Source organism: Anguilla rostrata, chromosome 17 (genome assembly GCF_018555375.3).
Source record: "Anguilla rostrata isolate EN2019 chromosome 17, ASM1855537v3, whole genome shotgun sequence".
Taxonomy (NCBI): Eukaryota; Metazoa; Chordata; class Actinopteri; order Anguilliformes; family Anguillidae; genus Anguilla; species Anguilla rostrata.
The window spans coordinates 7,171,397-7,184,056 of NC_057949.1; the positions used below are offsets into that span (position 1 = coordinate 7,171,397).

Sequence of the window (12,660 nt, forward strand, 5' to 3'; positions counted from 1 at the left end):
CCAAGGTAAACTGATACAATCCCAGCAGTTTATAAACCTAAGGTAAATGTAGCTGGCTGGCAATAATGATAAAAACATTTAGACTGGTATTGCTACTGGGAATATAAGTAGTGTAGATCACTTAGATACTCTAATCTTTTCCATTTATTTGTTGGGACAAAGTACGATGCTTGCACACGACCCTGCAGGTGGCATGCCTTTTATGGGATTGTTAGGGTGTTGCTTTACGCAAATCCACATTTACAGGCACGTGCGTTCAGTTTACGGACATTTGGCACCCATCCTGTGATACACCGGGGATACGCACAAAATGGAAGGTCTGTGCATATTTCATGAATGAAATTATTTTTTTTTTGTAGGAACCTTTATTAAGAAACAAAAGGAAGAATTTAAGAAAGGTTTTGTGAATGCTGCCCAATCACACTGAATGCAAAATACACAACAGAACACACATGACATCACAGAATAATACATTACGACACAACTACATGACATCACAAGAGTAAAACACAGAGGCCTCAGGTGTGATATCAACAGGAAAAAAAACTGACCAAGATACTGGTGTCTGTATTCTGACATGCAGTACTTCCACTTACCAGCTGAAATGAATTTGCCTGATAACATGAAAATCCACAGGGTAGCAGCAAGGGCAAACAATCAAATTATTCCATATTAAACTACATTACTAAGGCAAAAAGATGTTATAAATGAGCTAAATACTGGAATACTTAAAATGCTTCCATCTTTAAGATATCCAACATACAATATTTTTTTTCGTTTTATTATTTCCATTTATTTAGAAGTCTTCAATCAGGTTAAGATGAAAAAGAAGCTAAATATTATTTTTAAAATATATTATATATTTTTCTTATTTTATTGTTTTCTTTATATCCAGAAAATAAAATAGATCAGTAAACAAAAATGTAAACATTTCACAGATAATGAAAATTTTCTTTGTTTTGCTCTAATTTTATTACGTATGTTGCCAAAGCAAATACAACCATGAATGATTGCTCGATAGCAAATATATGGCAATTTTTACTATAAATGGTTTATAATTTTTACTATAAATTCACGGTTGTTAAAAATGACTATTTTTGCATATATTTTATTTTGAATATTTTGTCCAGTCAAACCAGAATTTGTGTAATGGTGTGGCTGTGCATAAAAATCATTATATGTTCAGATACACAAATTCATTACATGTCGCAAGGGATGCTGGGAAGTATGGTAATTAGTAAATATTGTGCTCTCGGTTGTAATCCTGGTATCACGTCCCCAGGCCCAGTGTTTCAAAGTAGGCACTACCTTTAACATTCATTGCACCAGAAACGGAGTAGCATACTAACAGTACTCTCAATAAGCAAAAACAATATTTATTATTTGTGAGCTCTAATTGGACACTTTGCTTGTTCTTCTATTCGACAAGTTCTTCCAAGTGGTCCAAGTTGTAGCCAATCAAAGCACACTGCATTGTAGAAAGCTAAGTTCCAATTGCGGAACCTGGCCCGGGAAGTAAACGAAATATATAAATGAATATAACAAATCACTATTTACATATATATCTGTTTTATATTACACTGTTTTTTTGACAGTACACTGATAAAGAAATCCAGCAAACCCAACAGCATTGCACCAGATTGTGTAGGCTAACCTAAAAACCAGAAAATATCCTGCATATAGGTTGAAGAAAACTCTCTCCCTCACTCACTCACTCACTCACATTCTCTCTCGGTCACTCCCTCACTCTCTCACTTACTCACTCACACACTCACTCACTCACTCACACACTCACTCACCCACTCATTCACTCTCTATCTCACTCACACACTCACTCACTCACCCACTCATTCACTCTCTATCTCACTCACTCCCTCACTCTCTCACTCTCTCACTCTCTCACTCTCTCACTCTCTCACTCTCTCACTCACCCCAGATCCCGGTCCTCTGGTGGGAGATGAATTCCTCCAGGCTGGCTCTGAACCCCGTCTCGCCCCCCTTCCGCCCCACGGTGCCGTCGTCCACCAGGAGGAAGGCCTGGTAGTTGTTGTCCAAGCAGCAGGTGTCGCGGGAGGTGTTCTGTACGTAATACCTGGCTGGAAAGCTTCCCTGAAGCAGCGGGGAAGAGAGATCTGAGCATCTACTGCAGGCTGGACACTGAACACAAAGTCATATCACAACTGCCACAGCACACAAGACAAGAATGATGTTACCGACTAAAGACCACACAGTCCACATTGATATACTGGCTAACAAATTAAACGCCGTTGACATTGACAATGAGCTGAGAATTGCTTGAGTGGGTCTGTCTGGTCTTTCAAGGTGGAATTCAATGATTGACATGCACTCTAAGAAAAAGGGGTTCTTTTGCTTGTCTCCATAGGGGCACCCTTTTAAATTTTTTATGGAACCCTCTATGGTGTAAAAACTTGAAAGACTGAACCATTTTGCCTGACAAAGAACTCTTGAACCTTGAGCTTTTTTGCTCAACAGACATGCCCAATCTCTTGGTCACATGCCTAAATCACGTGTACAACGAGGATAGCGCAGACATAGGCTAAACTGAATAATAAATAAATAATTCATATCTTTGTCTGTGTGACTCTCTTTTAGATGGTGTTTTGAGCAAAAATCATAGATGTCAGCAGGGGGCGACATTACATCCGCTGCTGAGGTTGAGAACCGAAAGCTGGCCCCTCGGTCCATCTATGCAGTAGTGCTGTGGAGAATGAGGCTCCATCAGCCCCATGGTGGACTGAGCTAAGGGGTGTCAATCACAGACTTATTTGAACAAATCAAAGGGTTTTGTTCTCCGCAGCAGAGCACTGTGATTGGGTACACATTGATAAAGCACAGTCCCTCCTCTTTCGGATCTCAGTGGATGGGTCCTCACCTGAGGGTTCACCAGCTGTTGTCTGTTATGCACAAGGCCCCAGGGGGCGATTCCCAAGGCAACGACTTTGGTTTGGGAGAAAGAGGAGGCGGCGGTGCTGTGGTCTCTCACGGCTTCTCCCACACACCTCCCCACCCCCTCCCGCAGCCCTCCCGTCAAAATCCATGCACCTGACAGAGAACGAGGAGGAAAGAGCAGCCATGTTAGCAGGAGATAGACAACATACAACCAACAGCCTGCAGATAGACAATATACAACCGACAGCCTGGAGATGGACTACACACAACCAACAGCCTGGAGATGGACAACATACAACCAACAGCCTGGAGATGGACAACATACAACCAACAGCCTGGAGATGGACAACACACAACCAACAGCCTGGAGATGCACAACATACAACCAACAGCCTGGAGATGGACAACACACAACCCACAGCCTGGAGATGGACAACACACAACCAACAGCCTGGAGATGCACAACATACAACCAACAGCCTGGAGATGGACAACACACAACCCACAGCCTGGAGATGGACAACACACAACCAACAGCCTGGAGATGCACAACATACAACCAACAGCCTGGAGATGGACAATATACAACCAACAGCCTGGAGATGGACAACATACAACCAACAGCCTGGAGATGAAAAATATACAACCAACATCCTGGAGATGGACTAGACACAACCAACAGCCTGGAGATGCACAACATACAACCAACAGCCTGGAGATGGACAACACACAACCCACAGCCTGGAGATGGACAACACACAACCAACAGCTGGAGAGCACACTCAACCAACAGCCTGAGAGAAAATAACAACCAACACTGAGGACTAGACACAACCAACAGCCTGGAGATGGACAACATACAACCAACACCCTGGAGATGCACAACATACCACCAACAGCCTGGAGATGGACAATATACAACCAACAACCTGGAGATGGACAACACACAACTGACAGCCTGGAGATGGACAACACACAACCGACAGCCTGGAGATGCACAACAACAACAACCAACAGCCAGGTCAAAGCTTAGCGCAGATACAGAGATTTTAGAGATCATCAAAAGATAACCGTCACTTTAAAAAAAAGTATATTCACTTTGGTCAAATTTGTTAAAGTAAAACAAGTTATTTTCACAATACTGTGCAGTGCAGGGCTGGTCTTTCAGGAAACAGGTGTTTGAGTCACACAAATTTCTATTCTTCATTCTTCAGTGGGTAGGTTCATTTAGAAACAGGACGTCCTGAGGACGTAATTTCAGTTAGAATGGGCTGAGGCACAAGACTGGAATTCTCTAAGCCTTGGTTCGGACTCAGGGGAAACCAAAATTATGACCTGGGGCCAGCAGTCATGAAGCATCGCAGAAGATTGGTTCTTCCATGTCCGTATCCTAACCTTATACCTTATCCGTTATGGGCTAGAAGGCAAAACTGATCGTGGTCCTACTCGGAGATGACTTATGGACGCAGGCCCAGGTCTGTAGCTTTTCCTGGGTTAATGCTGTAAACCAGTCAAAAACCTGCCTGAGTTTGGCTGTGGGGCGTGAAACACATCCACCGTCTTTCAATGGAGAAATCACTGCATCCTCACATGCGCGGATCGCATGTGGAGAGCACGCGCACACGTGCGCTCATGGGAAGCCGGGGAACAGGAGGGAGAGGAGACGGAGGGCGAGAAGGCGGAGTCGGAGGGCGAGAAGGCGGGGTCGGAGGGCGAGAAGGCGGGGTCGGAGGGTGAGAAGGAGGAGTCAGAGGGGGACAGAGGAGACAGAGGGCGAGAAAGCGGAGTCGGAGGGCGAGAAGGCGAAGTTGAAGGGAGAGAAGGCGGAGTCAGAGGGCGAGAAGGCGGAGTCGGAGGGCGAGAAGTCGGAGGGCGAGAAGGCGGAGTCGGAGGCTCACCTGTCCTCTGTGCGGCCCTGACAAGCCCCTGTCTCAGCACCTCTCGAACCCAGGGCTTCACCTTGTCCCTGCCCTCCCCCCCCACCACCGACACCACCAGGTTGGGCGCGGGCACCCCCCAGTGGGCAGTCATCAGGGTGTACACTATCTCCGGGGGGGTGTCACAGGACAGGCGCAGGAACTGTAGGGATTAGGGTTAGGGTTAGGGTTAATAAATACTCTGAACAGCAGGGTGTATTGTAACACACTAGATGGGCTTTATCCACCGAGCCATTATGACCTCAGAAACAGTGCCGAGCTGCGGCTCAAATGATGGAGTGATTGTGGCGTATGAAAAAAGAAGAGGTGTGGCTGTGTTCTGAGCCTAGGAGCTTAGCGCTGAGCTTAAGCAAGCAACGTGACCCTGAATGCACAAGAGGGGTAAATAGGGGAGTGTGCTAAATAATACAAGCATAACGGCAGCTAACTTCACATCATCGCCATGTTTGCTATTCTCCTCCCCGCTACGTTTGAGGAGTATCACAATCGGCATGCACATAGCTTGGATTGCTCTTCATATAAATGTGCTTATGTGAAACAGAGAGAGAGAGAGTGTGTGTGTGTGAGAGAGAGAGAGAGAGAGAGAGTGTGTGTGTGTGAGAGAGAGAGAGAGAGAGAGAGAGTGTGCATGTGAGAGAGAGAGAGAGTGTGCGTGTGAGAGAGAGAGAGTGTGTGTGTGTGTGAGAGAGAGAGAGAGAGTGTGTGTGAGTGAGAGAGAGAGAGAGAGAGAGAGACATGCAATACGAGCTAAACCAGGATATAGCGTGTACAATGGTGCACTGTTTTGAAATAGACACCATCAGTCACGGTGTGAAATTTTTTTGTTCCTCTTGCGGTAGAATGCCCATCCCATCTCTGCACAACACTCGGTTACCCTGTATTCATCTATAGTAACCTGTGTGAGTGAACCATAACACTGTGTCACTAAAATGATCTCATCTATAGTAACCTGTGTGAGTGAACCATAACACTGTGTCACTAAAATGATCTCATCTATAGTAACCTGTGTGAGTGAACCATAACACTGTGTCACTAAAATGATCTCATCTATAGTAACCCATGTGACTAAACAATAATCAATAGTAAAATGCTATAAAATGATAATGATTCTTTTTGGCAAGAAGGTGTAGAGAAGAAGAAATTCATAATGCCAGGACTCACTGATATAGGGTGAGCTCCGTAATGTTTGGGACAAAAATATATTTTTTGTGATTTGGCTCTGTACTCCACAATTTTATATTTGTAATCAAACAATTCACATGTGGTTAAAGTGCAGATTATCAGCTTTTTTAACTACACTTTGGTTCCCTCAAGTAGAAATTACAGCACTTTTTATACATAACCCCCCCATTTCAGGGCATCATAATGTTTGGGTTATCCTTTGCCGACCAGACCTTTTGCAATTACTGAGCTCACTAGTGCTGTCGTTCTTCTTAATGATGTTCCAGTAGATTTTGGCAGGCCTAATGTTTGGCCTATGTCTATGACTTTTTTCCCTCATTTCCTCATAATGGCTTCCTTGACTTCCATTGACTCATGTCAATGTTGACAAATGCCAGTAACAAACTCCAAAGGCAATCAAAAGCCTAGAATCAAGACTAGATACTGAAAGATCTCTTATATCTGCACTTAGGAAGCAATTGAACACACCTGACTAATCAGAAACACCATTCAAAGCCATTTGTCCCAAACATTATTGTGACCTGAAATTAAGGGACTATGTATAAAAAGTTCTATAATTTCTACACAGTGAAACTGAAATGTATTTAAAATATTCTTTAATAAAAGCTGAGAATCTGCACTTAAACCACAAGTGAATGGTGTGATTACAAATCTAAAATGGCACAGAGTCAAATCAAGAAAAGAATATCTCTTTGTCCCAAACGTTATAGAGCTCATTGCTTTCACCTTTGCACAAAAAAGTGTGCTCTTTAATTCTGTGAATGTACTTTGAGTTTGCCTGTCTAACAGATTTTTGGTCATATGTTTGGTGGATCTTACAGCCTTTTGGGTGTCTGAAGTACTGGTGGCTTTGTGATGAAGAGGAAGGAGTGATGGAATGAAGTATGTAGGGGGGTACGCACGTAGCTGTGTCTCTTCCCTGCGCCAGCAAACTCCAGCTCTCCGAAGGCGTCTGTGGGGTACTCTGAAGAGTGCTGGCCGCTCTCCCACTGGCTCACAATGGCTGCCCCGAAAAAGTCCCCCATGGCGACAGAGCCGTGCATCTCCCGCACGCCCCCGCACTGGCACAGAGCGCCATTACTGAGGGACAGAGGAACTGTATGTCATGACAGAGCGCCATTACTGAGGGACAGAGGGACTGTATGTCATGACAGAGCGCCATTACTGAGGGACAGAGAGACTGTACGTCATGACAGAGCGCCATTACTGAGGGACAGAGAGACTGTATGTCATGACAGAGCGCCATTACTGAGGGACGGAGGGGCTGTATGTCATGACAGAGCGCCATTACTGAGGGACAGAGGGACTGTATGTCATGACAGAGCGCCATTACTGAGGGACAGAGGGACTGTATGTCATGACAGAGCGCCATTACTGAGGGACGGAGGGACTGTATGTCATGACAGAGCGCCATTACTGAGGGACAGAGGGACTGTATGTCATGACAGAGCGCCATTACTGAGGGACAGAGGGACTGTATGTCATGACAGAGCGCCATTACTGAGGGACAGAGGGACTGTATGTCATGACAGAGTGCCATTACTGAGGGACAGAGAGACTGTACGTCATGACAGAGCGCCATTACTGAGGGACAGAGAGACTGTATGTCATGACAGAGCGCCATTACTGAGGGACGGAGAGGCTGTATGTCATGACACAGCGCCATTACTGAGGGACGGAGGGGCTGTATGTCATGGCAGAGCGCCATTACTGAGGGACAAAGGGACTGTATGTCATGACAGAGCTCCGTTACTGAGGGACAGAGGGGCTGTATGTCATGACAGAGCAACATTACTGAGGGACAGAGGGATGGTACGTTTTGACAAAACAATCAAAATTACACTGACTCTGAGGAAAAGCATCTGTATATTACATACAAATGGACAGGGCATTCAATATTACACAGAGGTAGTGCTTTAATGCAGCATGTATGAACATTGACTGGAAGGACTGTGCATCACAAAGTTATGACACAACGAGGAGGAATTTACCTGAAGGAATCTTCAACAAATGTTGTGCACACCCTCTTTTTGATAATCTTGGGTATCCAGCTCTGAAATTTAAAAAATAATTTTGTTTAACATCTTTTTGTTCCCTGTTTTGCAGAATGCACGCATATGGCAGAATGACTCGCGAAAGGTTCGACACTGCCGACTGTCCACCCATACGACCAACGGGGCGGGGTTTTGGCTTGTTTTTTTCTTTTTTTTGTGTGTGTGAGTCTGGGCCAATGGAGTGCTTCAGCAGCGGTAACCCAGGGAAACCAGGCTGTCAAAGCCAGCAGTTTCCAGTTAGCAGAAATCCGACATAAATCCCACCTCGTCTCGGAATTCCGGAGTGCCGTGTCCTCCAGGTCTCTCCCCCTGCACTCCCCTCTTATGTAATGATGTGTCAGCAGTTATAGCATGATTTTAATGGCTTCATGGGTGTTACCGGAATGCAAATGATTTTTTACGTATATTTACGTAACGGATTTGCATCATAGTTCACACAGTTATTATCATTTAAAATATTTGCTCTATTCACATCATAGCTCTAGGCTGGCATAAATCAACGTGGATTCAGTGACTTGGGACTGGCTGGTGTGGGAGTGCGGCTCGTGTCGGAAGTAGGTGTGGATAACGGTGTCCGCAGTAGGACTGTAATGCTAGGCAGAGTGCTGCAGACTCCAGGTCATGGGGTTCGTTCTAGTCACAAATTTTCACTCCTTGCATCTGTTTCTCACATCCTTTCCTCGCTCCTTAGCTCCACCCAACAGAGGACAAGAGGAAGAGGGGGAGTGGGAGGAGACAGGGAGAGAGACAGGAGAGAGGGGGAGTGGGAGGAGAGAGGGAGGCGAGAGGAGGAGTGGGAGGAGAGAGGGAGAGAAATAGGAGAGAGGGAGGAGAGAGGGGGAGACTGCTGGAGAAAGGAGGAGAGTGCTAGAGATAGGTGGGGTGGGGGTGACAGTCTGGGAATGTTTAGCGAGGGGTGCTAAGCGGTAAGTGGGATTAGGGGGAGTTTTACCAACACCGCCAATGAGAGAGGGATGATTTGATGTGACTAGAGGGAAAGAATAAAGGAAGGAGGGAGGCAAAGAACTTGAAGAATGCAAGGAGTCATATTTCATGTATGGGAGTCAGGGAACACGGAGAGAGAGAAAGAGAGAGAGAAGCATGTGTTTAAACACATCAAGAGAAGGGGGGGTTGGGGGATCAGAGGATCTGCAGTCAGCTGATAAACACAAGGGCTTGACATCAAACTTCAAAGTGTGTGGATGGAGATATACCATCCCATCCTAACCCATCCATCCCATCACAACCTATCCATGCCAACCAAAACCATCCATCCCATCCTAACCCATCCATCCCATCACAACCTATCCATGCCAACCAAAACCATCCATCCCCATCCTAAACCATCAATCCCAACCTATCAAACCCATCCCATCCCAACCCATCCATTCCATCCCAACATAACCCTTCCCATCCCAAACTATCCATCACATCTCAACCCACTCACATACACAGGTCTGCACTGCGTGTGTGTGTGTGTGCATGTGCTGTGTGTGTGTGTATATCGTGTGTGTGCATGTGAGTGTGAGTGAGCGTGTGTGTGTGTATGTGAGTGTGTGTGTGTGTGTGTGTGTGTGTATGTGTGTGTGTGTCTGTGTGTGTGTGTGTGTGTGTGTGTGTGTGTGTGTGTGTGTGTGTGAGACCTTATTTTGCAGCGCGTGCACATCCATATGCAGCACAGCGCTTTGCATGTCTGCAGCCAGCGCGCGTGGACAACACAGCCTCTCCTCAGCTGACATCTCGTCTGATGCAAACAGACGCATATTTGTGTCAAAACTAACAGGAAATGACATCATGCAACCGTTTCGCACTCCTCCACACACCGTGATGGAGTGAGAGAGAACAAGTGCGTGGAGAAGACCCCATGGACCAAGGCGTACTTAGAAGAATAAACCCCTTATGTACCCATTTGTCGCTTCACTCGTCACCCATCTCCCGATTCTAAGTCTCCTACAGTCTGAGGGTCATTAGATGACATACAGGATGCGGCGTAAACGCTGGGTGGAGTGGACTCTACTTCCTCTGTCTGTTCTACAAAACGCCGATCTGCGGCGTGGGCGAGAGTGCAGACCCACAAGTGTCGCGTGCCTGGGAAAAACGCCACGCTTTGCTTTGGATCTGCACAAGCCCGGAGAACAGCGCTTACCCATCAACCTGCAGGGCCTCGCCCTCTCCGAGTCAGTTAAGGGCGGGGGGCAGGAACATTAAAACACAGTACTTTTTTAATGATAGGCTGACACTACAGTGTAAATAAGATCGATGGATGTTTTACGAGATACTGGATTTGTTTAATCCCAAATCCTCCAAGATATTCGCTATCGTTGGCCGAAAATAATTAATGATTCATAAATGCATAGATTCATCAAACCCGCGATAAACTGGTGGTAATAAATGGATTTCCGAAATGCGATTAAAACCATGCGGCAGAAAGTGCAAATTAACCGCAAAAATAGATAGAGCAAACTTTGAGAGGAGGTCGTACGCTGAGAGGCAAGTTTCAAGGCCAACGCCATTCTTCATTATTGATTTACTGGCTGGGTTTTACGAGCAGAAGCGTTATGGCGAACACTCTTGTCCCACAGCACATAAAGCGCGCGGTGTGTCTGTGCGTGTGAGTGTGTGAGGGAGAGAGAGAGAGAGAGATTCCAACGTGAGTTTGAAATCTGTGCTTATTCAGCCGGTACGACTGTGAATGACACACCTGGAAGCGCCCCTCTCGGCAGGTACGAGGTGTTGCCTACTCGTCAAATAGTAGGAATGACAACAGCAGACTCAAGTCAGAACTTGTCGCGACAGTCTGCTTCCAATGAGTCTACAGCCAGTGCATCGAACTTAATGCAAATTTTTCCCATCGGAATACATACGACCATCAGTCCCATATCAATATTGTTTATGCCAATGGATTAATATAACAAATTGTGCAAAGGCGACCCAAGCCCCCCTCAAAAAATAAGCAGAAAGATAAAATATACATACATTCCGACACCTACACCCAGTCGCCAGGGTACGCGTCACAGCATTTGTTTTACGCTCCGTTGTGTTACTAACTCGTGTGCACAACCTATTATTTGTTGCCATAGCCTATTTTCTAACCTGACCGGATTCATGTATGGATTACAGGTTGTGCGTCCCACTTACGTATTGTCTGTATAAACACCTCATCTGTGTATAGGCAACAGCGTAAGCGTCGTTTTCAATGGTATGTTACAGAAGTTTCTTGAAGTGCCACTGAAGACCTAAGGACAAAAATAATACTCCATCGTATACCCTGCATTCAATTCAGATGTAATCCGTACCTGGTCTTTTTCGGTTTTACTCGTTGCAGCTCGCCCCCCTTTTCCTTCTTTCTCTACCTCCGTTTCCTTCATTTTCTCTCCTTCTGTTGGTGTGTATGTTCTGGTATGTTCTGTGCAGATCGAGGTGATGTTGGTGATCGGAAAGTTGCGTGCGAAGATTTTAATTCTACGTCAAATCACAAACCATAGACTTCGGTGAAAAGTCGACTCAGAAAAGCCGCTTAGGGTACCGTTCGCCCCGCCTACACGCTGTCCGGTGTGGGAATCCAGTGGGAAGTATATACGAAGTTGCTGTGAAGTTCTGTTGGCTATACGGAACACGCACTGGCTCAGGTGAGGCGTGGTTAGAAACATGGGGAAGGGATGAAGGGGTGGGGGATGTGGGGGAAATGAGTGACGAAGACAGCTAGCCGGGCAACAGGCAGCCAACAAAATGTGTGATTAGCAAATTGTGCGGTTTTGTTGTCAAAATCAGACTAACCTTAATTACCATTTCATATTTTTGTGCGCGTAGTTTTAGTTTGGTTTACTGTTTCTAAACGTGATCGGTAATCACCTCTAGATAGGCATGGGTGTGAGATACACGGGCTGAAAAGAGCAAAATTCGGCGTCGTCTCATCTGCCACCCAAGAACTTGGCGGGTGGCATTCCAGCGGTGTAGGCGAATGGAACATTCTGAGTTGTTGCGCATCGATCGCATATCAAACATCGCAACAACAACAAATGAGATAATGGATTTTAGCTTATACTTTTAGTCTATTCAGAACAGCTTTATAGACTGCCATATCATCGAGTGCAACCATATATTTTAAAGCAAAAAAAAAAAAGTATCCACTGCGTCAAGTCGCAGAGGCGATTCTAGCCTCATAATCGGAATCCTGTTAGAAACTACATATGTTTAATATATAGCTCTGTATATAATTTATGTAGCCTATATTTCACGTTACTTCATTGGACATTCAATGCATAAAAAGCTATTCCGTCTTGCACAGTGCAGTGTTACAACAATGAAGTGTGTAGTCCGAATAGCGTATACACGGCAGACCCCTCCCTTTTATTCAATATTACCTAGTCTTGTCACTGTTGTCTCTGAAATGAATACAGTAAATTAGCGAAAGTGTGTATACCGCCTATTTCACAAATGCTTGAAGCACAGCGAGTTTCATCGTAATAACCTACCCAGTGGACTCTACTCATATACCCTAAATTTTTTTTCGCTCCAATCCCTTTCGGGTTTTTAAATATTTTTACGCACGCAAACCTAAGAATGGTGATCTTATC

General features: G+C 45.3%; 1 protein-coding gene across 1 annotated transcript in view; it reads right to left on the minus strand.

Annotated features, from left to right (window-relative positions):
• The window catches only part of trpm4a (transient receptor potential cation channel, subfamily M, member 4a), a 29,225-nt gene extending 17,514 nt beyond the window's left edge, over nt 1-11,711 (minus strand). The window contains exons 1-6 of the mRNA XM_064316259.1: nt 11,380-11,711; nt 8,021-8,082; nt 6,932-7,109; nt 4,809-4,989; nt 2,894-3,063; nt 1,932-2,109 (exon numbers count right to left, since the gene is read on the minus strand). Of these exons, the coding sequence (XP_064172329.1) occupies nt 1,932-2,109; nt 2,894-3,063; nt 4,809-4,989; nt 6,932-7,109; nt 8,021-8,082; nt 11,380-11,451 (841 nt within the window). The 5' untranslated portion in view covers nt 11,452-11,711. The remainder of the gene's footprint in view (nt 1-1,931; nt 2,110-2,893; nt 3,064-4,808; nt 4,990-6,931; nt 7,110-8,020; nt 8,083-11,379) is intronic.
• Nucleotides 11,712-12,660: the final 949 nt, after the last annotated feature.